Consider the following 26,935-nt stretch of genomic DNA (forward strand, 5'->3'; position numbering starts at 1 on the left):
TTTAATTAATATTTTTAATATCGGGATTCAAACCCCAGACGTTGCATATATTATGCATTGTTCTTACCAGCTGAGCTAAGCTCACGGGGACGTATTTTTTTAATATCTCTATTTAAACACCGCGTCTGCCTAAGTTTTATTAATATATTTAAAAAATATATGTGGGTGTATGGACTATGTATTAATAAAAATATATATATGAATATATGTTTGTTTCATGGATTGTAAATTTATCTTCAGGAATGTGACATTAGGAATCCTTGGTTCCCATGTTTGTTTCAAGTTTTCACAAATTATGCTTAGGTACATTTTATTTCTAAGAATACAATTTACACATGACTTTTCCACTTGTTATTCTCATGTTAAAGTATGAGAATCTTTTATTCCCATGGAAATAAGAGGTAACCACCCATAACTTCCCACTCACACTATTTTAACTCTTTTATTTTTTTATTTTAAATTATAAATTAAATATATTTAAAAATATTTTTGGGAAACTAAATTAATTACCAAACACTTTAACAAGATTAAGATTCCTAGGAATAATGTTCCACGGAATGTTATTCCCAGGATTGTAAATTTAATCCTTCAAACAAACACACCCTTAATCTTCTTATCAGATAGCTTATCAATTAATATTACATATTGAAAAATGCTAAAAATACTCTTTTTTTAACACTCACTCTCTTATTGGGTGAAACATATGTGAGTTTCACCACTTTATGTGGGGTCCATTTCAGAAGTGTGTTACCCATATAATTTTCACCTAATAAGAGAATGAGTGTTAGGGATAGTGTTAGAAAGGGGTAGCACTTTGGTGCCATTAATGGCACCGTGCCATTAAATTTGGGCCATTAATGGCACCAAGATAGATGTGTTGTGTCGTCCAGATGCAATGACAATGTGTTTGTGTGACCCAGATTTAATGGCACCAAAGTGCTGCCCGTTAGAAAGAGAGTGTCCATAAGACTCCTCTTACGTAATTGACCCAAAATGGCTAATTCTAGTATTGAGTTTAACCCAAAACCTTAATGCATTAGGTTTATAGGTCCTCTCATTTTTAAAATGTTTAACCTCAATTTTTCAAGCATGGCGAGATGTCTACCTTAACTTACCCTTGCCAGAACAATGCACATCTAAAGTGTGAGTCATTCATTCATTATGACTTGTTCCACAAAGAATAAAAAAAAGAGTTCACATATGTTTTCTAATACCCACTCGATGGCTTGTTCCTAACATTCTTTAAGTTTTTCCTTTTTTTTCTTCTATTCCTTTTACTTTGTTTAGGTTTCCCCTAATTTTTTTCTTCTTTTTTTGCTTAATTTTAATCTTATGTCAGAGAGTTTTTCCTTTTTCTACAATAAATTTATAACTCGAGGAAAATATTTTAGCTTAAAATATAATAAGCTTAAATTAAACACACTTTTAGTTCCTAGATTTTAAAAAAACTAAGTTTTCGACCCCATTTTAATAAATAGATTTTTGGTTTTCCAGTTTCAATTATTCCTAAGTTTTGGTCCCCCCACACCCCATTTTCAGGCATATTTTGATGACATGGTTTTGTTACAAATGGCATGGCAGCATTTTGGTGGACACATTTGATTTTTTTTTTTGAAGGATGGTGGACACATTTGATATCCATCTCATTTTTAATTTGTTTTATTTAATAATTATTATTTCAAAATGTATTTTATTTAATAAAATATTTATTTATTTTATTAAATATTATTTATTTATTAAAATATGATTTTAATTTAGTATATTACTATTTAGGGTTAATTATGTTTAAGGTCCCTATAAATAGGCGCGTTTCCAACATTAGTCCCTACTTAAATTTTAATAAATTTTTGGTCCCCAACGTTTTTGCCGTTAGCGAAATTTGTCCTCGCCGTGACTTTCTTGCTGACTGAGCAAACGGAATTACCAACTAGACGAACACATGGGCTGCCACATAGACACATAAAATGATGTGGCATGTCATGTGGAAAAATGATATTTAATAAAAACCTGATATTTATTTCATTTTAATTATTAATTATAATAAATTAAAATAAAACCCCTTTTAAAAAAACTAAAACAAGTAAATCAAAAATAAAACCCTCCTCAAATGTCTGTCAGAAATTCATCTTCCTTCCCAACGCCCTGCTCCATCTCTTTTCAATCCACAAATTTCAATCTAAGTTCTCTTTCTGACGTTTAAAGATTGTGAAGAAGGTCGTGGGACCGTAAGAATTGGTGTGGAACCAACAATTTGACCTCAAAGACTTGTGTTTCATATTTTTAGCTTAAGGTCACAAAAATAACTATAATCTTGATCGAAGAGAGAATGTTGCATGAACAAGGTACTAGAAAAGACCGTAAAGCATGTAGAACAATTCCAAATATAGGGCACCACGTGCACACATCACAAACTATACGCGTTATCCGCGAGTTTAACCAAATAATGTCATTTAAGGCAACTCTTTGTAGACCATGTTCATGACCAATAAGATTATCTGCTCTCACAATGTCAATAAATATCATTTGTAAATTTCTTTTTAGAGATACTCTGTTAATCAAACTATCAATTTGCTCGCATTTTACCTTTGTCTATCAGCTTTCATTAATCTATGTTTTTTTTTAGTTCATTAGCTCTAAAAAAACACAATAATTCATATTTAACACTCTTTGGAGGGGTTAAGTAATTCACAGCCCAGTAGTACCTTCATTGGCGTAATAGCTCGAAGTAATTTGAAATTGTTGAGAGTTATTAGTCGAATCTTCAACTAATTTTTAAGTTTGACAACAATTTAAAACTTAAATTTAATCATTTTAAGAAAAAATTGAGTAAACCACTAAATTGGTCCCTCTCTTTGTAAGTCATTCTCAAATTAGTCCGAGACTCTATTAAATTTTCAAAATAGTCTTTATCTTTGTGAAAAGTTTCTCAATTATGTCCCTCGTCATTTGACAAAAACATAGAGGAAGTGATCTAATTGAGAAACTTTTGACAATATTTCAAAATAGTCATTGTTTTTGTCAAAAGTTTCTCAATTAAGTGTCTCGTCATGTGATAAAAACATAGGGACAGATATAATCGAGAAACTTTCGACAAAAACATGGACTATTATGAAATATTGATAGAGTCTGGAACTAATTTGAGAGTGGCTTAGAAAGACGAGACCAAATTTATGGTTTATACCAAAAAAAATTATCTAAAAAAAGTAGTGAGCAAATCACGTAGTAATTGTGGATAAATCACCTGCAATTCGTCAATAGCAACCTAGGTTTCATCTAATACTTGTTTCTTTTAAAGAAGGAAACTTAATTGCAGTTATTTGAGTGTGTTGTTTTAATTTTAACTATTTTCTAATCAAACATACACGCATAGAGGTCATATCCAATTGTAAAATCAAAACTATTTTAAAAATCTTAATATTTTAAAATATTTGTGTGATGAATCAATATATAATATATGCAAAAAAAAAAAAAAAACAACAAAATAAAAGATTGATTATACAAAGATTGGGATGCATAAACCATCCACAATCAAGCAATATATATAATATATAATATGGTCATAAGATAACTAAACAAAAAAAATAATAGAAGAACAAAAACTCAACCCCCTATAGTGGAATCTGAATCCTAGTAGCTTCTTGAACCAAAGCTGTTCTAGCAGTCACAATTTTACTAGCAGACATCAAAGGAGGATCAAATGTTGTGCAATCTATCCAATCCTTCAAGTACTCTTCTTGTCCCCACATATCTGGAATCCATACTCTTCCAGCCATTTCAACTCTATGTCTCTTCAACCTCTCTCTTCCACTTTCTTCTTCCTCAACAATAGGCAAAACCACCTTCTTCATATATGCAATTTCAACGTTTGTGTCATCTTCTTCTTGTTGTTGTTGCTCCTTAATATTGTTATCTTTGAGTTGATGAGGTTTCTTCAATTCAATATCAATTTGGTCATGAGATTTAGTAGATGATTGGTGAGTCATTGTAGTGGTATTTGTGTTTGTGTTGTTATCTTTCATGCAAAACAGGACCATGTTGGAGAAAGTATATAGTGTTGATATTTTAATTTCTATGTGCTATGTGTATTATTTGTGTATCTCAAACTTTTTGAGGAGTGGTTTTGTGTGACGGTGTATGGAGAAGTAAAATAAAGGCATAAGGAGAATGAAATGAGTGGGAAATTAGTTCACACGTCACCCCACAAGACAAGACTACGAGGGGTTCTTTTGTATGGTATGTGACAAACGTACGTGTCTTGTTTCATGTGGGACTTTTATAATGTGTGGTTTGGAATTTGGATGTTGGTTCTCAACTTGCAAAAATAAGGAATTTTCTATTGTAAAATGAAATGAGAGAAAGAGAAATTGAAAGAGAGTGGTGAGGGATGATCGATACCTTGGATGGATATTTTGGAGGATTGTGAGGTTGACGTTGGTCTTCTATATATCATGTATTCTTTATTGGCTTCTATTTCAATCAATTAGCATTGAGAATTTGATTTTTGGTAGGGTACATTAATTATTATATAGTTGTTTCTGTCTTTTTTTTTTTTGTTCTTTTTATTATTAAGAAATCTATGACAAAAGCTGTAAATGAAGTAGTAAAATTCTAAAATTAAATACACCAATAATGTTGGTGTTGGTTGAAAATATTTACGTCAAAGAAGTTTCACATTATTTAAAATAATGAAAGAAGAGGTAGAATAAATAAGTAAGGTTGTTTCTTGAAGTGCAAGACAAGTAAAGTCGTTTTTTTATTCTTTACTTTCTTGTCTGACGAGTATTGTCGACCACAAGACTATTTCTTAAAGTGCAAGACAAGCAAGGTGATGCCTATATATAAGGTCTGTTTCTTCATTACAAGATGCACTAGTCAGAAACGTTTTAAGCTTGTATCTAGCTTTTTCTCTTCTCTTCTACTCTTGTCATTGATTGATGTGAGATGTGTAAGTATTTGCTTTGAAAAGTATGAATGTACTGGGAGCGGTAGGCGTTTGAGAGTAATCTATGTGTTGTAAAAATTTGCATATAATATTAATCTCTGATTATCATTAGACAACAGTTGTGGTTTTTTATACTGTTTTTGAAGTTTTTATGCTATATGTTTCAAATGATGTCATATCAGTTGTTATCTTTGAGTAAATGTTACTTATAACAGATTACAATTATCTTGCAAAAGTTTTTTTTTCATAAAAAGGAAAATGTTCATAAAACAGGCCAAAGAATTATAACAAGCTCTGAGCTTAAGAAGTATTCCCTATACAAGAATACTCCCTCCGTCCCAATTTATCTGAGCCCTTGGCTCATTTCACATAGATTAAGAAAAATGTATAAATAAAGGGGAAAGTGGAATATATTGTATTGGGAATGATAAAAGTAGTATTATTTAGTGTTATATTGTATTGGGAATGATAAAAGTTGTATTGAAAATTGAAATGGCTCAGTTATTTTGGGACACTTTTTTTTAGAAAATGGGTCAGATATTCCGGGACGGAGGGAGTACAAGCTAATTGACTTATTCAAATATGTTAACAAGGAAAGCATAAAAGCTGCAATTCTGCAAGTCTACATGAACAAACCAAAACTGTATGAACAACTCTTGAATAAAAGCAAAAAAAGAGAGAGACATTGATGTAGTAACACCTAGACCAATGTTATTAACCTGAAGTAAAAAATTATGCATTGGCAAAGAAATGCACAGAGCATTGGGCAGAAGAGTATTAAACCCTAGGATAGCGTGAGCGTCCTTTCTTCTTTAAGAAATCAGGGATCTCAAACAAACTACCATCATCAGAGAACGAGGAAGGTCGCTGATTGAAATTGACAGTTGTATCTCCCTGAGTGAGCTGACTAGTCTGTGTTTAGAACATGAATCAGAATTATGAGTATGAATGGCATGGATGGAGAGGGAATGAGAGGGAGATTTGAATTATACCTGTAGTGGCTTCTCTTCATGTTCCTCTTGACGCTTGAATCCGGTTGCAATTAATGTTATGCTTACCTATATTAAATCAAATGACATGGTTCACCATGTTGATCATATTCCATATGGATTTAATTCATTCACACCGACAATGTAAATCTTTTTTACAATATCAATTAATCAAAATCATTAGATCATTATAAATGATTGACTTTTTTTTATCATAACTGCTTTAAAATCAAATATATGATTGTTTGTAATTTGTTGTCAGTTTAAAACTTTTTAGAATAACAGTGTATCAAAATTAAACCGATTATATATTCATCAAATGAAGTTTGAAAAGTATTCAACCCCAAATACCAGCTAAACAAAATATAACCGGAGAAGCTCACAGTACAAGATTTGAACTTGATCAAGTATTTATTTTTTCCGTTTGGTCCTTTTCTCTGAATATTACTTGGGTTTTGTGGTCCATAGAGTGATAAAAGGACATTCCTCTATTTCTTTGAGGACTAAATATTTGTGGTAGTAGTTATGTTCATGTCCAGAGATCGAATCATTTCGATGTCTCTTAGCTCATTAACCGAGCTACCTACTGATCTTTATACACTTGTACAAACCATTTCAAATCATTTATGAATTTCTTATGGTTTAAAACAAGTCAATTGCTAAACACTATTATAACTAGGAATGATTGCCGATTATCTTCTTCTCCTAGGGATACACGGAAATGCTGTAAATTGCACAATTCATAAACGGTGGGATAGTGGCATATCATGCATGAGTGCATGACTTCTTATGATTAATGTCAAAGATTACATTCAGTCAAAAAAAATATGTTAAAGAGTACATAGTTTAACTTACTTGACCAGTAAGTGAAGGATCTATTACTGCTCCAAAAATTAAATTAGCACTAGGGTCCACGAGGTCGTAGATAACTTCTGCAGCAGCATTTACCTGTAAACGATTCTATTAAAAACTATTGCATACAAAAGGGTAGTGCAAGACCATGATGGGTTTAATAGATAGAAGATTATGAATAGCTACGCCTCAAACAAGTATTAGCTCCAACAAAAGTCGAAGTTTGCAAAACGCTTCACAGAAAAGTAAAACTATGGAAATGTAATCTTTTCAATAACAAAATTTTTAGAATCGATCTCTCAAATTGATATCATAACCACAGAAAATTCATACTAATTGCAATATAAAATATGGAAGACATTATTCCAATGGATACATGACTATAAGAAGATTATTTGCAAAAATATAACAAAATTTTGAAAGATTATGATCATAAAAATATAAAATGCAGATAATTTAAAAATCATATTTTTGGAAAAATCTAAAAATTAGCCTAAATAGTACATATTGATTTCAATAACAATTTGCAAAAATACTTTTTTTTGAAGAAACTAAACTAGCCCACCCAAATTGGCACCGAGGAGGCTCGAACCAGAGACCTTGGGGAGGAGCATACTCCAAGGTCTCAAGCCAACACCACCAGGCCATTTTAATATTTATTAGAGTATCCTATTTTATTTAATCTTGATTGAAGAAAATTAAGAAACATTTAAAGAAATCAAGGATAGAAAAAACCTCCTTTAATTGAATAATTAATTAGAACAAAAATTTAATTTTAATTTGATTTAAAAGCTTACGACATGCCAAAATATGAAAAGGAAACCTGGCTTCATGAGAAGAGTATATAGCATTTTGAAAATGAAGATTCAAATTTAATAGACAAGGGTGGATATAGGAGCCCCTAGCAACTTCCCATAGTACCACGATGTTTCAAATTTTAAAGGAACGGAGGGAAAAAGAAGCTAAAAAAACAACAAAGAGATGGGAAAAAAAAAAGAACAGCATGGGCACAGCTGAAACATATACTTGGCAAAGATTAAAGCATAAGATCACCCTCACCTCAAACAAAGTCAGATCACTCCCACCAGTTATGTTCCACACAATTCCAGTAGCCCTCTCTATACCAATATCCAGTAAAGGAGACTGAATAGCATTTAACGCAGCATCTCTTGCCCTTGTTTTCCCTTGAACACACAAAAAATGTCATAAGATAAATTCCAATAATATATGAAGTTCAAAAGTTAAAATGCGCTCATAATTCTGAACCAACAATTGCAGAAAAGAGCCTTAAATTGCACTTCCATATTAGAATAATGAAAAATAAAAGCAGTGTAGAATTGGTAAAAATTGAAGTCTAAACAATTTTCAGTTTTGATACATACCAGTTGCAGTTCCTATCCCCATCAGTGAAGAACCAGCATTGGCCATTATAGCTCGAATATCAGCAAAATCAACATTTACCATCCCAGGGATCTGCACTCAGTAAGTAAAATCAATGAGCATTATTGATTTTACTTGTTACAGAAAGATAATGCATGAACAACAGGAATGCAAAGATCATTAGCAATTTCATACTGTAATAATATCAGATATGCCACGAACGCCCTGTCGAAGAATATCATCAGCAAGATTGAATGCTTCCGTTACAGGGGTAGATTGAGAAACTGCAGTTAATAGCTTGTCATTTGGAATAACTATTAGAGTATCGACATTATCTCTTAAAGCTGTAATTCCTTCTTGTGCTTGAATGGATCTCTTTCGTCCTTCAAATGAAAAAGGGGTCGTGACAATCCCAACAGTCAGTATACCCATTGACTTTGCAACACCAGCAATAATCGGAGCACCACCTGTGCCGGTTCCACCACCCATTCCAGCCTGCAAAAGTTCATTTTAATTTTCAAGTTTAGGAAAATGTACAAACAAAGAACAATTTAAAAGAACCAAAAGCACGTCTGTTCCAAATTTTGAAAAATTTAGGGTCCGTTTACTTCTTGTATTCATGTTTTCATTTTCACCCCTACTAATAAACACAAGATAATATTTTTTTGGTGGTGTCCGGGGTTTGAACCTTGCATATATTATGCATTGTCCCTACCGACTGAGCTAAGCTCACGAGGACAAACACAAGATAATATAGATTCAATACTCACCTCACCATTTTCTTTTATAATTTTGTAAAATAGATCTAGCATTTTCAGAAACTTTCAAAATGGCAAAACATTGTTTTCATTGTTTCTAAAAATGCATTCTTTCTACCTTTCATTCCATCTTTTCTCTATCACAATTGTTCCCTACACGAGTCTTTCATCTACTTGTTAACAATTTAAAATTAACATATATTTTAAAAAATGAAAACTGAAAATATTTTCTGAAAGAAAACAGGGTCTTGCATTCTTAAAGATGTTATAAATATCAACTGTTGATCCCTTGTCTTTAAAGGAAACTAATTATTTGATAAATTTCCTCCTGCACTACTAAAAGAAACACCACAAATAACCAAATATTTGATATCAGAGTGCACTAAGATTAACTTATGATCATAATAACAAACTTTTATTAAGAATTTCTTTTTTTTTTCTTCAAAAAAAAAGAATTTCTTTTTGCATTTGACTACATTGTCCCTACTGTATAACGAGGTATTGCCTAACATAGCATAAAGCACTCGTAAGTGTTCAATAGTAGTTATCAGTAGTTCAATCAAGGCTGTCAGTGTTGTCGACGGCAGATTGCAGTTCAAATGTTGCTGTGAAGTAGGACTACAGGGCTATAGGCTATAGCCGCTATTTGATATTTTGTACTAAATTTCTGTTATATTGTAGTGCTGTAGCTACTATATGACATCATTGGGCCGCTTTCTGTTATATTGTAGTGCTGTAGCTACTATATGACATCATTGGGCCGCGCTTCTAGCTCAAAGAGCTCTAGCGAGAGAGGACATCTAAGATATAAAATAAGTCAATGTTTGAGGGAGTTGATCCCTAACACATATACTAATATTTGTAAATCATGTACAACGGTGTAACATTTAGACCGATAAATACTAAGAAAACTCCTAATGTAAAATATAATTCAATGTGCAGAAATTATAATTAAAGAAAAGTAGTTGAACATACTGTAACAAAGACCATATCAGCTCCATAAACCGCCTCTTCAATCGACTCTCTGCTTTCTTTCGCAGCATTCATTCCCATCTCAGGGTTACCACCAGCTCCAAGACCTCGCGTAAGTTCCAAACCAATCTGCAGACGGTTCTCAGGAAACACAGGCGACATTCTCATAGCTTGTACATCAGTATTAACAATCCAAAACTCAACTCCGTGCATCGAACTCTCTATCATACGATTCACCGCGTTAGATCCACCACCTCCTACACCAATAACTTTAATCTTCGCCTGATTGTAATTACTCTCACTAGATATATCCCCTAAGCTCTCGGACAAATCCTCACCCAAACTAGAACTACCCTTTCTTGGAATGTTCACCGAGCTACTCGCCTCTCCTCTAAGCATCGAAACCTCGGGATGCAGATGTAAAAAAGGGTCTTGGTTATGATATGAACTACCATTATTGGAATTAGTTGAACACTTAACTTGAACTAAACGTAACTTTCTCTCACTACCTAAAAATCCAATTTTGCTATCAAAAAATTTCATGAAATTAACTCTCATAGGAAATTTTCTTCCTCTAACAACATTAAACACCCCTGCTGAATTTATAGCATTGGAATGTGCAAAATTTGTTGACACACAAGTCACCATTTTGAACTTCAAAATTGGGATATGTAAGTCAATCTATGGAGAAAATTTAGATACTCAAAAGATTCAAACTTTCCATGTGCCCAGAAATTTTTCTTCCAAAACCTGTTCATTTAAGCAAAAATAAAAGGTGCCCATTAACGTTAAACTATCATTAAGTCACTAATAACAAAAGGGTTATGCACAAAAAATGAAATTGGTGAAATACCAAATAGTTGGTAATTCAGTAAATTGCTTTGATGTGAAGAGTAGTTTCAGAAAATTGTAGTGAAGAAAAAAAGAGTAAACAACATTGCAGTGAATGAAGAAAGCGTAATTGGTTAGAGAAAGAGAAACCTGAGAAGTTGTGGGAAGCATTTGATTGGAAGGAACTACAAAGGGTTTTACAGTTAGCACGACTACCTTTGCTCATTGTTCATTTTTTGATCCTCTATCTTGATAATTTATTTTAATTGAAAATTTTATTTTTTGTTTATCTTGATAATTTATTTTAATTGAAAATTGGATTTTGTTAACGAATGCCCCGGGGCACTCTTTAAGCATTCCTAATAAGGAAATTATTCTTAAAAAAAAGTAAAGATTTCGATTTCCAAAGCAATAAATGCACAAGCTTTCATAAAATCTTACTACTTTAGATGCTTAAAGAATGCCCTGGGAGCACTCGTTAACATTTCCCTTGAAAATTTTATTTTTTGTTAATAAAAGTTGATTTTTTTTAACAAATAAAAATGGAATTAAATTAAAAACCAACATATATTCTCCTTAGCACAAGGTATGTCAAAAAGAAGCTTTAAAATTCAATACAAAAGGACACGATATACGGTAAAATTAACCAACACTCAAACAATTGAAAGAGTGTTGTCACTAACCATGATATCTTACAACTAAGTTAGGTCTTTAGCCAAGAAAGAGAAATATGTTTAATCTTATATAGCAGGTGAAACATAAGTAAACCGAATTAAGTGCATAAAAGAGTGCCACACTTTAGAACCACTTGTCAAGTGAGCATAATGAACAAAGTGTTTCGTAATCGAACAGGGGTCAACCGATGAGAAACCCAACCAATCTTGAACCAGATTCAAAAGAGATACAACCTATTACGAATAAGACATTAAACAAAAACTGAAACCTTCAAAGGAACATCCTTATGTCAAATCAAATATGAAATTGTAGAAGGACATTACGCTTGCGAGCTAGTGAGAAAAAGATAAGCATTGTGGACAAAGTAAACATCGTCCAGGTCCAACTACCACACCCACTTATCGTTAGTGTCAACCTACAAAGGCACGTTAGAAAGAAAAATCGAGGACTCCCCAACCAACTCCTCCTCTCATACCAACAAACGTCGTCGCCATTTCCAAACATCACCCCATCTTCCAACCTAAAGCACTCATGGTTGCCACCGACAAAACAAACAATCGTCAAAATCTATCACAGAACGGGAGTCATTGTAGTTTTTGATACTAGAATTGATTCGCACTAGATTCATCATTGTAGTTTTTGATTCTAGAATTGATTCTAACACACAAAATAAAATTTAAAGAATCAATTCAGTTAAAATCAATTTTCGTCAAAACAAAATCAAACATACACACGTGTAAGAAGTTGTTTAGTTTTAAGGGTAATTTAGAAAACACATAACCATGTTTTTTTGGTAAATTTTAGAATAAAAAATGAGGATGATCAACTTGAAAGTGTGAATTAGTTCTTTTGTTTTTTATAATATAATTTGAGACGGAATATACAAATTAAAATTTGGGTTAAATATGTTTTTGGTCCCTATAAATATGTCAACTTTTCGTTTTAGTCCCTCTAAAATTTTCCTTCAACTTTTAGTCCCTATAAAATTTTCAATCTTCACTTTTGGTCCCTCTTTTAAAGAAAAATCATATGTAGATTTCATATTATTTAATAAAATTTTCCAGAAAAATTCAAAATATTATAAGAATCACTCCAAAAAAAATTCAGAATTTTTTAACAAAACATGAATTTAATATGAATTTTTATATGTTTTAAGGTTAAAAATTCATATTTAATTTGTGTTTTGTTAAAAAATTCTAATTTTTTTTAGGAAATTTTTTTAGAATATTTTACACATTTCTGCACAATTTCATTAAAAAATACAAAAATTAAATTAAAAATAGGGACCAAAAGTAGTGATTGAAAATTTTATAGGGACTAAAAGTTGAAGGAAAATTTTAGAGGGACTAAAACGAAAAGTTGACATATTTATAGGGACCAAAAACATATTTAACCCTTAAAATTTTCCAATTAAAATATCATGAGAGAGAAACCCATTTATTGTTTATGTGCTGCCATGCCATCTCTGCAGTTTCTAATCTAACGGTTGACAAACAACATAAGAGAGAAAATGCACTCTAGAACCTCCTCCAACCGAGTCACCGATGAGTCACTCACTCGGTAACCATAACCTCATCCATCGAAACTCACTCCGACGAAGATGAAGACCAGCACTACCTCATCTCATCTAATTTAGTGTTTTTTTTTAATTATTTTACATTTGCTCTTTCCATCGTTAGATTAATCCAACGGTTTACATAGGCGCAGAACAGACCGCAGTAGAGAAAAAACAGGAGAGAATCCGAATCCACTGCCACCCACACAATTTCCACCTTCTTCCGAATGACGAACATACCCTCCATGTTGAAATGACTAAATTATTCTCACAGGTATAAATCCCCAAACACCATTCAATCTCAGTAATTTCGTAATTGACAAGCAATGGGTTCCAAGGCGATGGCTATGGCAGCGGAGAAGATAAGCACGGCGGTGCGACGGCAAGCCGTTGAGTTAACCGACGCCGCCGCCTCTAGAATACACTTCTTGCTTCAGCAACGGCAAAGACCGTTCTTAAAGCTCGGCGTCAAAGCTCGCGGTTGTAATGGTTTATCTTACACGCTAAATTACGCAGGTATGCTATTTGCACCCTCTTTGAATTTCGTTTATTATTTTGAGAAATTGTTTTGAATTGTATTGATTTTAAGATTTGTTGGTGGTGTTTTGATAGATAAAAAAGAGAAATTTGATGAATTGGTTGAAGATAAAGGTGTTAAGATTTTGATTGATCCTAAGGCTCTTATGCACGTTGTTGGAACCAAAATGGATTTCGTTGATGATAAACTAAGGTAATTTTTCATTCAATTTGTTTGTATTTTTTCTGAAATTTCTTTGTTCAATTTTGTTTTGGCTTTTTTTATTCAATCATATTTATTGCTTATGAATCTTATTATCTTATCAAGGTAGACAATACAATTATCCAAGATGCTAATCCTTCTGTTGATGGTTTTTACTGTTGTCTGAAATTGGAAAATATTTCATATTTTGATGTTGAGTGGAACTTAGAATGTTATTTAAACATAGTTGATTTTTTAGCATATTTCTAATATTTGTAACTACCACACAAAATTCCGACACACCTGAACGAGAATTAATAGCATCAACCAAAAATTTTGAATCAGTTTCGAATGTAAAACTGTACAAACTGCTGCTATGAATACACTGTATAGCGTTCCATAATCCCAATGCTTCACCTTTCCAGAACCGGGTCTGTCCAGCCTGACATGACCGAAACTAACTCACCCTCTCCGCTCCTAGTCGTTACTAGTAAGGTTTAATGAGTGATTGAAGCCAGTGTCTACGTTGCATTTCACATGACCTTGCAGAGGAGGTTCCTGAATGTCGCTGCTGTTCGTGTTGTTACCGTGCACAGCAGATTGCACTCTGTTTGTGTTACCGGACCTTTGTGTTATGGACTACTCTTCCAAAGGTTCTGTAATACAAATAGCGTACAATCTGCTGTGCACAGTAATAGCACAAACAATGTGAAATGCAACGTAGCAGCCCAACATTGCATACTCACTGGACAGTTAAAAGGGACGTGCCAATCATCCTCAACCGGTTCATTACACAATTCGCAAGCTACAGGGCATCGAACGTGCAGTCAGATTTGAGTGAGTTGGTAGGCAGCCGCGACAAATCCTCCAAGATAGATTACGTGCCTTCGGTGGTACTCTTGCACACAGGGCTAAACTTTTAATATGCTGCTACGATGCTATAGCGCGGCTATAGCTGCTATTTAACAATGCTTTGTACTAAATAGCGTACCATGGAGTCCACTACACTATTTTAGCATCTATTTGACAATACTTTCTACTAAATAGCACAACTATAGCCTCTATTTGAATCTACTGCTCTTGATCGGATACTTCTGATGCTGCTCTGCCTCAATTTTAGCATAGTCCTTGTACATAAAGCTTTAGACCTGTTTTTGTAAAAGAGGAAGGTGTCGATGAATACGTGGCATGAATATTAGCGTGTGGTTACATGTGCTTGATCCTGCCACTTGCTTATGTTTCTTCTTTTCTGTGCTTGTGTTTAAAATATTATTTCTTCTCTTCTCCTGGCAGATCTGAGTTCGTTTTCATTAATCCAAACTCCAAAGGCCAATGTGGTTGTGGTGAATCTTTCATGACAACACCAAGTACTGGAGCCTCTAAGCAAGCAAATGGTTGAAATTATCATTCAACTAGGTGTTGATCCACACTTATGAAGTTTTTCTTTCATGATTGCATTGCTTAGCATGCAAATACCACAATTGGATTTCTGTAATTTTGCTTGCAAGTACAGAGGAAAATAAAAAAGCTTTGGCATGCTGACACTGATATGGTTTCAGTATACAGAGTTCTCTGAAACTGATGCTGACAAGGCTCAAGACAACACTATGTACTAGCATATCATTTGTTCAGATAATTCTTACTTCATTCATGTAAAAAAATTGTATTGTGGAATTGTGGATACTGTATAATTTGTAGGTTGAGAAAATCAATAAAATAATTTACCCTTAATTTAACAATCAGCGGATCAGGTGCTGAATACTGAACAAATTTTCTTATATTTACTTGTTTATTTATTGCCAACCATGATTGCGCTTTCACTTGATGATGGTAGCCATAGTATTGCTTCTCATGAAATGTGGAAACTGGAAGGACATGTTGAGATGGTACAGTATCTTTCTGCTACCACATGTTGGAGCTTTGTAATCAGTTATGTAATTGAATTCTGATATATGATATTACTTGTACTAGCTCTTGGTGGGTGATGTGTAACACTAAATAGCAATCTTCAAGCTGACCAATTAATTGTTGGCAGGAAATATGTTTATTCATCTAACTATCATCAATCTGGCTATGTGGGCTCCTGAGAGCCATGATGGCACAATTAATTTTGTGCAATGATTTGGGTGAATAAAATTACATATATTAAGTGCAGCATTCTTTCGTAATTGATTGGATATATCAAGCCATTTACAATTATTGGTGTTGGTTTGGTTCTTTATTGATTTGGTTTGATTAGATTATCTTATTTTAATCACAGGCAACAGGAATTACAGTTTCAGTGTCTAACTCTTTGTTTTGTATTAGGAGGGAAAGAGAGTGGATATATTTTGCATACATTTTTTTAATCTTTGGATGTATTTTGCATACATGTTTATGAATTCCTTGTATTAAAAGGTTTTAGTTCAATAAAGAAATATAAACTCCCATCTCCTTCTCTTTTATGGTCAGAGTCCTTTCTTCCACTCTTTTTCAAACTTGAAAAATTGGAGTGTGGTAAGCATGGTCTGTGTTGTTGGATCTTTGTTGACCAATCTAACCCGTTTGGACGGAATCGCCATTTTGATACTGATTTTGATACAATATCATTTATGAATTCTATGAGCAATATTATAAGAATAATTGAGTTTAATATTGTCTTTGGACACAGTCAGTGTAAAAAGTTGTATACTCAACAAATAAGAATCAATGAGATTTAGGGTGGGAAATAGGAAGAGTTTCCATGTAGTTATTTTTCATTTGTTTACACCAGAGAGGGCCAAATGGCAAAAAGAAAACTAAGTAACTAGTTGGACATGCTTAAGCAAGCAACCCTCATAAATATTATAAAAAGGAAGTCCATGAAGCTCATTAGACGGATACTTCATATTAGTAACCATAAAAGAGTCTTAAAAAGTTCTAAATTTCGCAAGCAATCCGCACAACGATTTCACTCCCTCCAAATATGACGAAACTAGACATGCCAATCCAAAGCTAAAAAGGTTGCGAATACACGGTACCAACATGGGAATTGCTTAGCTAAACTTACAATTATTTGTAACCATGTTAATCTGAATTTTAGAGTCACTTATACAATGAGCCGCAGATTACGCTCTCACCAAGTCATATCAAGATCAAGATACATGCTCCACAATTTAACATGAACGACGCCACATGGTCCAATCTTTCTGATAGAGCCTTTTAATCATCTCCCATCAAAGTTGTGGAAAAGGTCGTCAGAACATGAATTCATGTTTCGATGGTATGAGAATTATGGTTGATTGACAATATAACTAGTTTATAGGTTGAGGACAAATGAATTCCTGAATAGTATAACTGATGGACGAATTTGTCCTTCGTATAAAAATATAATAGTAGATTACTTTGGATTTTATTTTTATAATAAGTTATTAAACCTACACAAAAATTGTGAATTAACAAAATGGGTGATAAATATTCTTTTTCATTGGCATTTTCTTTAAAATATTCCTATAATCAAACGCATAATCACAAACGAACCTCACCCTCCCAACCCCCTCTTTCGCAATTCGTTTGATCCATTCCCAGATTCCACATCATCTTCACGATCGCTTCATTCTCCTGGTTAGTCACTTTCTTCAATCCCATTTTTCGCTATTTCTTCCATATAATCTTTCCACCTTCATTACTTCATTATCGTAACTCCCAATTTTTCCAATTTCTCGATTCAACGTTTTTATTTTATTTGATTGGATACTGATTCTTTACCATTACTGTGTTTTTGTATTTCCCTCTTGAACTTTACTCATAAAGTTTCATTCTTTAACATTACAACTTAATTAATTTTCACATTGAGTCTCTAATTCTTGTTAATCTTTGCATAATCCGCAGTTTCTGAACATTGGTGTAGTTGATTAAGAATTTCTGATTCTGGGTTATGGATAATCTTCCTGTTGAAGTGATTGGTAATATACTATCCCTTCTGGGGTCGGCCCGCGATGTTGTGATTGCATCCTTAACTTGCAAGAAATGGAGACAAGCATGGCGTTATCATCTCCATACTCTTGAATTCGTCACTTTTGATTGGCCTGTTTATCGCGAATTATCATCTAGTACGTTGGAAATAATTATTACTCAAACAATCTTTCAAACCAAAGCATTGCGGTGTTTAACGATTAAAATGGACGATGTTCATGAATTCTCGGCTGCATCGGTGATTGCTTGGTTTATGTATACGAGGGAGGATTTGCGTCGGTTGCATTTTTATGTGAACACACCGCCGATGTTTAATATCATTGAGAAATGTGCTAGGCAGAAGTTGGAAGTGTTGGTGTTGGGTCAGAATTTTATCACGCGTGTGGAGCCGAGTTATCTGAAGTTTCCTTGTTTGAAGTCACTTTCGTTGAGTTTTGTCAGTATCTCGGCGTTGGATTTGAGTCTTTTGCTTAGTGTGTGTCCGAGGCTTGAAACATTGGCTTTGGTTAGTCCGGAAATCGCTATGTCGGATTCACAGGCTTCCATGGAGCTTAGTAGCGGTTCTTTGAAGGAATTCTCTGTTGAGTCGTTTGGTTTGGATAAATTTGTATTGGAGGCAGATTTACTTGAGTGCTTGCATCTTAAAGATTGTACCTTTGAGGTTTTTGAATTTATTGGGAAGGAAGGTTTGAAAGTGTTGAAGGTTGATGATGTGAGTGTCATTCATCTTGATATTGGTGAGAATGCTGATAACCTTGAGTATGTAGACATAAGCAACTTCACAATTATGTGGCCAAAGTTTTATCATATGATTTCAAAAGCATCTAAGTTACGTAGACTTCGGCTGTGGGAGGTTGTTTTTGAAGATGACGACGAAGTTGTAGACTTGGAAACGATTTCTGTTTGTTTTCCTCAATTGATGCACTTGTGCTTAAGCTATGATTTGAGAGATGGTGTACTTAATTACGGCTTGCAAGGTTTTTCTCTGATGAGGAATGTGGTGGTGCTAGAACTTGGATGGACTTCAATCAATGATCTTTTTGTGGAATGGGTAGATGGACTTTTGGAAAGATGTCCTAACCTGAAAAAATTGGTCATTCATGGTTTTGTTTCAGAGGTCAAAACACACGAAGAGTGCCAAATTTTGGGAAAATTTACTGAATTCATTATTCAACTTGGAAGACAATATATGGATATAAAGATAGAGTTTGAATATGAATAGTGAGTCCTGTAATACTCTTTCATTCTTGTCAAAGCCTTGATTTTTATATCGAATGTGTTTTCGTTGTTCGTTGTTGTCCATTATCTCAATTGTGAATCATAAGAGTTAAGTAATTGTGAATTGACAGATTTTTTGTGTAAGAGAAAATTTGACAACTTTAGTTCTTCCATTAGATCTTAAGCCTAGGATTGGATATTCGGTCATCACATTCCCTTTCTTTTAATTAATGTTCTATTAATTTCTGGGGAGATGAGCAGGTTGCAATACCAATTTACCGCTTTTCTTTTGCTTTTTACTGTTTTACTATACTAATTCTTTAATCTTAGATCTGGTAACTACTTAACATTTACACGCTTGAACATATATGTTTTCTATTATTTTTTTTCAGCCTTTTAACTAATTAGAACTGCATGTAAATTTCAGCTTTAAGCAATTAGCTATGCATCTAGAGTTGTGTTTATTTGACCAATCTAGACATATAGAGGGACATTGATGAATGATGGTCAAACACATGTATTACATTCATCATGTTGCTTGTATGTTATAGCAGAAGACTACAATTTTACAGTGTAATGGATGTTTACTTTTCACCTGTATCACACCATTTTTTAGGGATTTGGTAGTTCTATTCCTCGTCTTTTCTATAGAATGTGAAAATGTTTTGCATCATTTTGTTATTGTTTGCCAAAATAAATTGCATTTTATACGCACTACAGAGTATACGAATAATCTGAAATATGCCCCCCTTCCTATGGAATGTTGTCAAATAACAGCTATAGCGGTGCTACAGCTAAACATAATTTGAACAAATCACTGTTGTTTTTTGGTATACTATATACTATATATAGGACAAAGTGATGTCAAATAGCAGTTATGGCGACACTTTACCATTTTAGCGTATAACAGAATTTAAATTGATTGTTATTTGCTACAAACCATATTTGACAACATTGTTCCTATGTTTTTTCTGTACACACACTTCAAATATGTCTTAAGTCAAACATGACATGACATTTTTAGGGAGGGGGCTGGTTCATGGTTTTGCAGGCTTGGCTCATTAGTTGAAATTTCCTGAAAGTGTGAATTATGATGGGTGAATTATGCTTTAGGTGTTGATATTTGTGGAAAGGATACTTTTATCTCTATGTCTCTCTTATTTGAAGCTATCCTTGCTGACAAGTGTTTAAATTCCCCTACCACCAAAGAAAGAAAGCCTTGGATAACTTCCCATTTCTTGTGGGAATTTAACATTCATGTTTCAGAGGAAATCAGGCCAATATTAATTTCTCTTTTTCTGGATTGTAGTTGGTGCTCAACTTAAAAGCTATTTCAAACCAAATAGGCCAGTGTTTCTTACCATTTGTCAAAGAATTCTCACTTGAAAACAAGAAATTATTACTGCAAGTCTGTGATTAATCAAATTTCCTATCATCTTTAATTTAAAATATATACTTGCACATCTTTTATTTATTTACTTTGTGTATGTGTAGTCTCTTATCGTCAAATCAAATTAAGCGTGTGCTTGGCAATCAAAGAAATCACGGCAACTATGTGAAGCTACCATTACCATTTTCACACAATTTTATGGTGTAAAGGGAATTAGGCGCGGCAGCAGAGACCCGCTGTAATATCGAACATAGGCTAAAACATCCTTAAGTATTACCATACTGCTTTGAATACAAGAGGCATATAAGAAACTTTTTGTGCTCAAAAAAATGTTGAGCATTACACGTAGAAAGAGATTGTCATCTCACAAGTATTAAGTATGACATGCACAACAAAGAGATTGTTATTACATGCATTCCCCTTATTTTTACTTCAATTAATATAAATTATGACATACACAAATTACTATTTTATATTTATTTTTTTTGAAATTACAGATTATTATTAACAAGCATATAAACATAACTTTTTTTTGTCTTAACCATCCCGCTTTCGGACGAAAGTGTTTTGATAATCTAGAGTTCAGTTGGAAGATAATAAATAAAATCTAATCAATAATTATTATTCCATACAATATTTTAATTTGAATTCTCCCCAATGAGAACATGTAACACAATAAATAAAATACATAAATACATGCCGTGAGTATATAAAATGAATGGTTTGCTAATGAATAAAATGAGCTACGTTGCTTTCGTGCAATGACCTAACCTTCACAATATTTCTCATTTGATTAATGTAACAGAAATCATACAAAGTTTTATGATAGCTGCCCAAACTTATCACAACTCTCCTTTTACCCGTACTTAAGACCGACTAATGCATAACAAAGCTAAGCATAAGTAGGATTATGTAAAAAAGTAAAAAGTTTTGCGAACAAAATTTCAACACATGAGTTTTTTTTCCTTAAAAAAAACTCATTTTACATCTTTATGAGTTTGTTGGTTTTTTGGGTACCAAAATATTCCATGCGTTGGAGTTACATCGTGATTCTGTGTTTTAAAATGAATTTAATCCGTATGTGATGAAAGCCTTTGTTCATCCCAGGTGCTCATCCTCCCTTCTGCTCTACACACAGCCCTATATCGCCATTGTTGTCGTCCTCCGGCGGCGGGATGGTAACCGTTTCGGCTCCCTCCTCCCTCAATTTTTGATTCGCACCAGATTCCGAACTGAAAAATCTAGATCTGAAATCTTCTCTTCCTGTTACCGTGTTGCTGTTGTGGTTCGCGGAGGTTCACGGCAGCAGTACTGTGCTCCGCTCCGTCGTGATGATGGATTTAAAAGCTTTCATTGGAGAACGGTCGCCGAGCCAGAATCTCATAAAAGAATACATCTCTCAAAAGGTAAACACAGCAATGCGCTCTCAATATTCTATTTTTTTTTTTTTTTTTTCAAACCTTCTTATCTATATTCCAAGCTGTCAATGTCATTGAACTAACATATTAAATAATCCCACCTAAACAATATGCTACAGAATAAAAGAAAATTGGCATATAAACAGCAATTGAACATGACAATTAGTAAAAGAAAGCGAAATAAACAAACCAAAACAAAGATGAATGAGAGACAAATTTGGACGGCGCATACAACTGGACCAATAAAAGGTATGCATCAATTGTGACTCACCACCAATAATGACTAATCATCCAACTACCATCCCCACATTGTCAAAGATATCTGAGTAATAGAGGGTCCTTTACCTCTCAATCTTCAATATAATCCAACAAAATGTTTGATTCAATAAAACAAACACCAAAGTCATTAGCCAGCCTAATTGCCATAATTTATAACGAAATATTTAATATAAAGTAACGAATTATTGGAAGCTAGTTAAATCAGTTTAGTTGAGACTTTTTCTATTTATGTTGAACAGCAAAGTCCAGCTACAACAACTATAACAAGAAAAGGCAAAAAAAGAAAGAAGAAGAAACAGTGAAGATGGGTTCTCAATGCTCAAAACAAGTTGAAAGAAGAAAGACAATCCACACCGAAAAGAAAACTCTAACCGAGCTTAAAACCTCAGGAGAAGACTACCCTGGTTCTGAGTATCATCCATCAGATAGAAAAAACTGGATGAATGGTCTCAACCCAGAGAAAGTTCATATCAATCAAATTGTATGGCCAGGAACACATGATTCTGCTACCAACAAGATTGGTTTCCCACTCATCACTCGCCCTTTTGCTCAATGCCAATCTTTGTCCATCTATCGACAACTCGCTTTAGGCACTCGTGTTATTGACATTCGTGTCCAAGAAGACAGACGTGTGTGTCACGGAATTCTTGTTACTTACAGCATCGATGTTGTTATTAAAGATGTCAAAAAGTTCTTGTCGGAAACACAATCTGAGATCATAATTCTTGAGGTTAGAACAGAATTTGGTCATGATGATCCACCTGAATTTGATAAGTATCTTGAAGAACAATTAGGTGAGTTTTTGATTCATCAAGATGATCATGTTTTTGGAAAAACCATTTCCGAATTGTTACCTAAGAGGGTTATATGCGTTTGGAAGCCGAGTAAATCGCCACAGCCTAAAGCAGGGAGTTCTCTGTGGAGTGCAGGGTTTTTGAAGGATAACTGGATTAATACAGATCTTCCATCAACCAAGTTTGATGGGAATTTGAAGCATTTGAGTGAGCAACCACCGGTTGCGTCGAGGAAATATTTTTATAGGTTGGAGAATACGGTTACTCCAGTGGCGGATAACCCTGTTTTGTGTGTGAAACCTGTAACGAGACGCATTCATGGATATGCTAGGCTCTTTATTGCTCAGTGCTTTGCTAAGGGATGTGCAGATAGGATTCAAGTCTTTTCCACGGATTTTATTGATGAGGATTTTGTTGATGCTTGTGTTGGACTCACTCATGCAAGGGTTGAAGGAAAAGCCTGAAATATGCTCTATGTTTGTTTCCATTCCACTTGTTTATTGTTTGTTCCTTGATTTGATTTGATTTGCTCTCCCTGCTGCTACTATTCTTCAATTAATTAGTATTTGTTTGTAGATCATATAGTAATTGTTGATACGATACGGTACAATCAATCTGTTCTGTTGTTGTATATTTTTTATTTGTTGGGTTGTAAATGTGTATTATGGACTTGATTGTAAATTCCAAACTACACCATGTTCTGTTCTGTTGGTTATACATGATTTATTCTTCCTCCTATTGCCTCATATTGATTCTCATTCCCCTTGTTATTAGATAGATACACTCATTGTCAAGATTTTTTACACTATCAATCATCAATTATATTAGTCATTAGAAACATTTCACATATAATCACTTTTAAAGTCATACACATGATTATTTGATGACTAGGGTGTTGGAAATGTAAGTTTTAGGTGGATATCCCTCTTCAATGATTTTAATGATAAATTGATGCTGGAATTTCCTTGCTTTTTGCTCCTCGTCCTTTTAACATGAGATCTGGTCGCATGAGGCGTGCAGAAGACATTCCTCTTGTGTCGGAATGGTACAAGGAGCATTGGTAAGTTTATCCTCCTTCCTCTATACGCGTTACAGATTGTCTTTTATTTGTTAATCATGCCTACATTATTGTTTTTTTTTGTCTCTAATACAGTGATACTAGTAGACTAACAATTAACCATTTGTTTCTAATTGCACGACAGTCCTCCATCATATCCAGTTAAAGTCCGAGTTAGTTATCAAAAATTGCTCTAAGTGTTTTGTGTTGAATGAGCTGCATCACAGACCTCCCAAGGCTAAAAAAAAAAAGAAAGAAACTCTTATTCAGATCACTTCAAGCAACAAAGTTTTTCCAGACGACAGAACTTGATTGGGTTGAAGCAGGTCTTCAAGTCTGTCGGCAGGGGTACAATATGTTGAATCTGTTAATTCACAAGAAAAATTTGAACTACCTTCACCTTGATTATAATTTCAATTTAAAGCCTGTCGGAACCTTGACTACAAAAGAGCATAAGAAATCATGATTCAGTAATGCTTTTCATCTTTGCCGTGAGATCCTTCGTTTGACAAAACTTGTGGTGGATGCCAATGTTCAGTTCCGTTTGGGTAATGTTGATGCTTTCTATACAACTACAGTCCATTGGTTGGAATCTAGGAAGTTCTCCCCTATTCCATTTCCACCTCTATCATACAAGCATGCATTTGAGAGGTTGAAGAAGTCCTACAGCGTTGCAGTAAGATTAAATCAACTGCAAAGAGAGGAGTTAGGGCTGATTGAACAAGCTTATGATAATCCACACGAGGCATTATCGCAAATCAAGCGGCACCTCCTCACCGAACGTGCCTTCAAAGAGGTATGCAAATAAAATGAAAATTAGATGTCTATTCTTCAGGATTAAGGATGTTCATCCCTATCACATGACCCATATAATTTTTTGTTTTGTTTTGCAGGTTGGAATAGAGTTTATGGATTTATATAGCTACTTGATTCTGGTTTATGAGAATGAGCCTCTTGAGAAAATTACAGATGCATATCTTGATCAATATCTGTGGTATGAAGGCGACAAACGTTATCTCTTTCCCAACTGGATCAAGCGCAGATTCAGAGCCACCGCCTCTTTTGGTTTACAAATGGTGTCAAGGCATCAACAATTTGCAAGGTGTCTGGGACACCAGCGATGGTCAGTGTGTTGTGATGTTGCAGACCAAGTTTGAGAAGATTGATTTAACAATGTTAAATAGGTGTGCATTTGTTAACCACTTTTGAATTTTTGACTGAAACTAGTGCTATCTTCTATTCTAAATTTATTTGTTATATTACAGGCTTCTTCGTTTGGTTCTAGACCACAACATTGCTGATTATGTCACTGCAAAAAACAATGTTGTGTTGTCATATAAGGACATGAGCCACACAAATTCATATGGTCTTATGCGTGGACTGCAGTTTGCATCTTTTGTTGTTCAATATTACAGCCTAGTATTGGATCTTTTACTTCTTGAATTGACTCGAGCAAGTGAGATTGCTGGTCCACCGCAGATGCCTAACGAGTTGATTACTTATTGGGACACGAAAGGGGAGACCAGACATCCAATTAGGCTGTATCCTCGGTACATAGACCGAGTTCACATATTATTTCGCTTCACACATGTGGAGGCGCAGGATCTCATTCAGCGATATCTCACTGAGCATCCTGATCCTAACAATGAGAACATGGTGGGGTACAATAATAAGAAGTGTTGACCAAGAGATGCAAGAATGAGGCTCATGAAGCATGATAGTATGTGGTTTCTTTTTACTTTGTGTCACAACCCAAAAACAATTATCGTGACCGGTGCACAAACTTATACATTTTAGTCCGGCAAGCCTAACGACCAAACTCGACAAATGACAAATAAAGTGAGACAATTCAAAGACCAAAAGAAATCATAAGATTGGACAACAAGTGACACTACCATAGAATGGAAATAAATTTTCGCAAGTAAATGGTGCCGCGGTTCACGATTTACTAGCAAGAATTCATTTTCATTATATGTCTGCAGCTATTAGGACCTACAACTGGGCTCTGATACCAACTTTGTCACGACCCAAAATTCAAAATCGTGTACGGTGCACGAACTAGAAGAACCTAGTCCGTCAATGAATCGTTGTGGATCTTCACTCGCACTAGACCCGAAAAAAGTAGGTGGTTTAAGTTTCATAAATTCTGCTAAAGTAACCTCAATCCTCCTTGTTGGTGCTGCCGCCACTTGATCAACTTGTCTAACTTCTTGCTGACCTTCAAAATTTTCATGTGTTTGGTTTCCTTGTTGCTGCCCAGCAACAATTCCAACAAGTTGTTGCATAACCTGTTGTAAACCCTGTAGGTTAACATTTTCCACAGCTGGATTTCCACGTATTCTTCTAGGGAATGTGGATTATCCACCCTGTAAGTTAACCTCAACATTAACTTCCCTTCTAGTACGGTTCCTAGAAGAAGACGTGGGAATCCAGCTGTGGAAAATGTTAACCTACAGGGTTTACAACATGCTATGCAACAACTTGTTAGAATTGTTGCTGGGCAGCAACAAGGAAACCAAACACATGAAAATTTTGAAGGTCAGCAAGAAATTAGGCAGGTTGATCAGGTGGCAGCAGCCCCAACAAGGGGGATTGAGGTTACTTTAGCAGAATTTATGAAACTTAAACCACCTGCTTTTTCCGGGTCTAGTGCGAGTGAAGATCCACAACGATTCATTGACGGACTAGGTTCTTCTAGTTCATGCGCCGGTCACGATTTTGAATTTTGGGTCATTACACTTTCTGTGGGTTTTGACTTGTTATTTTGACCTTTGGTTTTGATATGCTTATCGATTCACTTTTGGTGATTTCAGTCAATCTTGGGAGGAGTGTCTTCAATAATTTATGTGAACACACCCCAGTTTATCAAATAAATTGTCATAACTTTGTTATGAGCAAAAAGCAAGGAAAATCATGAGTAAATTATTCATGTGAACACACCGCCTATGTTTAATATTATTGAGAAATGTGCTAGGCAGAAGTTGGAAGTGTTGGTGTTGGGTCAGAATTTTATCACGCGTGTGAAGCCTAGTTATCAGAAGTTTCCTTGCTTGAAATCACTTTCATTGAGTTTTGTTAGTATCTCAGTGTTGGATTTGAGTCTTTTGCTTAGTGTGTGTCCGAGGCTTGAGACGATGGCTTTCGTTAGTCCGGATATTGCTATGTCAGATTTGC

At 34.3% G+C, this 26,935-nt stretch overlaps 5 protein-coding genes and 1 pseudogene across 6 annotated transcripts; 4 read left to right on the forward strand and 2 right to left on the reverse strand.

Moving 5' to 3' along the window:
• Nucleotides 1-3,493: 3,493 nt before the first annotated feature.
• LOC146955722 (uncharacterized) lies at nucleotides 3,494-4,148 on the reverse strand. The gene has a single exon (XM_085723372.1). The coding sequence runs from the start codon at nucleotides 4,032-4,034 to the stop codon at nucleotides 3,609-3,611; it is 426 nt and encodes a 141-aa protein (XP_085579498.1). The 5' UTR covers nucleotides 4,035-4,148; the 3' UTR covers nucleotides 3,494-3,608.
• A 1,023-nt stretch (nucleotides 4,149-5,171) lies between these two features.
• On the reverse strand, nucleotides 5,172-10,954 carry LOC146955723 (cell division protein FtsZ homolog 2-2, chloroplastic-like). Its single transcript, XM_085723354.1, has 8 exons — nucleotides 10,875-10,954; nucleotides 9,897-10,643; nucleotides 8,359-8,658; nucleotides 8,166-8,256; nucleotides 7,843-7,967; nucleotides 6,787-6,879; nucleotides 5,935-6,000; nucleotides 5,172-5,854 (listed from the first exon to the last, which is right to left on the reverse strand). Exons 2-8 carry the CDS (start codon nucleotides 10,539-10,541, stop codon nucleotides 5,720-5,722), a joined length of 1,455 nt encoding a protein of 484 aa, XP_085579480.1. The 5' UTR covers nucleotides 10,542-10,643; nucleotides 10,875-10,954; the 3' UTR covers nucleotides 5,172-5,719.
• A 2,306-nt stretch (nucleotides 10,955-13,260) lies between these two features.
• On the forward strand, nucleotides 13,261-15,411 carry LOC146955724 (iron-sulfur assembly protein IscA-like 1, mitochondrial). The gene is made up of 3 exons (XM_085723382.1): nucleotides 13,261-13,470; nucleotides 13,567-13,684; nucleotides 14,966-15,411. Exons 1-3 carry the CDS (start codon nucleotides 13,281-13,283, stop codon nucleotides 15,069-15,071), a joined length of 414 nt encoding a protein of 137 aa, XP_085579508.1. The 5' UTR covers nucleotides 13,261-13,280; the 3' UTR covers nucleotides 15,072-15,411.
• Nucleotides 15,412-17,093: 1,682 nt separating this feature from the next.
• On the forward strand, nucleotides 17,094-19,075 carry LOC146955725 (F-box/LRR-repeat protein At1g67190 pseudogene; annotated as a pseudogene). The gene is made up of 2 exons (XR_015017709.1): nucleotides 17,094-17,254; nucleotides 17,522-19,075. The product of XR_015017709.1 is annotated as an F-box/LRR-repeat protein At1g67190 pseudogene (transcript).
• A 3,091-nt stretch (nucleotides 19,076-22,166) lies between these two features.
• LOC146955726 (uncharacterized) lies at nucleotides 22,167-23,450 on the forward strand. The gene has a single exon (XM_085723392.1). The coding sequence runs from the start codon at nucleotides 22,215-22,217 to the stop codon at nucleotides 23,166-23,168; it is 954 nt and encodes a 317-aa protein (XP_085579518.1). The 5' UTR covers nucleotides 22,167-22,214; the 3' UTR covers nucleotides 23,169-23,450.
• A 456-nt stretch (nucleotides 23,451-23,906) lies between these two features.
• LOC146955727 (pre-mRNA-processing-splicing factor 8A-like) lies at nucleotides 23,907-26,138 on the forward strand. The gene is made up of 3 exons (XM_085723406.1): nucleotides 23,907-24,557; nucleotides 24,655-24,945; nucleotides 25,027-26,138. The coding sequence occupies exons 2-3, from the start codon at nucleotides 24,701-24,703 to the stop codon at nucleotides 25,442-25,444; spliced, it is 663 nt and encodes a 220-aa protein (XP_085579532.1). The 5' UTR covers nucleotides 23,907-24,557; nucleotides 24,655-24,700; the 3' UTR covers nucleotides 25,445-26,138.
• Nucleotides 26,139-26,935: the final 797 nt, after the last annotated feature.

The sequence above is a fragment of the Medicago sativa genome, chromosome 1 (assembly GCF_051527215.1).
Source record: "Medicago sativa cultivar Bolivia chromosome 1, Bolivia_mono, whole genome shotgun sequence".
NCBI classification, from domain to species: Eukaryota; Viridiplantae; Streptophyta; class Magnoliopsida; order Fabales; family Fabaceae; genus Medicago; species Medicago sativa.

Bases quoted from the DNA above. Each gene is read 5' to 3' on its own strand.
- LOC146955722 (XM_085723372.1), bottom strand. From the start codon at position 4,034: ATGGTCCTGTTTTGCATGAAAGATAACAACACAAACACAAATACCACT.
- LOC146955723 (XM_085723354.1), bottom strand. From the start codon at position 10,541: ATGGTGACTTGTGTGTCAACAAATTTTGCACATTCCAATGCTATAAAT. The intron at 8,659-9,896 runs GTATGTTCAACT...GAACTTTTGCAG, and splicing joins CTGATATGGTCTTTGTTACA to GCTGGAATGGGTGGTGGAAC. The intron at 6,001-6,786 runs GTAAGTTAAACT...GATTTAATATAG, and splicing joins ATCCTTCACTTACTGGTCAA to GTAAGCATAACATTAATTGC.
- LOC146955724 (XM_085723382.1), top strand. From the start codon at position 13,281: ATGGGTTCCAAGGCGATGGCTATGGCAGCGGAGAAGATAAGCACGGCG. The intron at 13,471-13,566 runs GTATGCTATTTG...GTGTTTTGATAG, and splicing joins TTACACGCTAAATTACGCAG to ATAAAAAAGAGAAATTTGAT. The intron at 13,685-14,965 runs GTAATTTTTCAT...TTCTCCTGGCAG, and splicing joins TTCGTTGATGATAAACTAAG to ATCTGAGTTCGTTTTCATTA.
- LOC146955726 (XM_085723392.1), top strand. From the start codon at position 22,215: ATGGGTTCTCAATGCTCAAAACAAGTTGAAAGAAGAAAGACAATCCAC.
- LOC146955727 (XM_085723406.1), top strand. From the start codon at position 24,701: ATGAGAATGAGCCTCTTGAGAAAATTACAGATGCATATCTTGATCAAT. The intron at 24,946-25,026 runs GTGTGCATTTGT...GTTATATTACAG, and splicing joins GATTTAACAATGTTAAATAG to GCTTCTTCGTTTGGTTCTAG.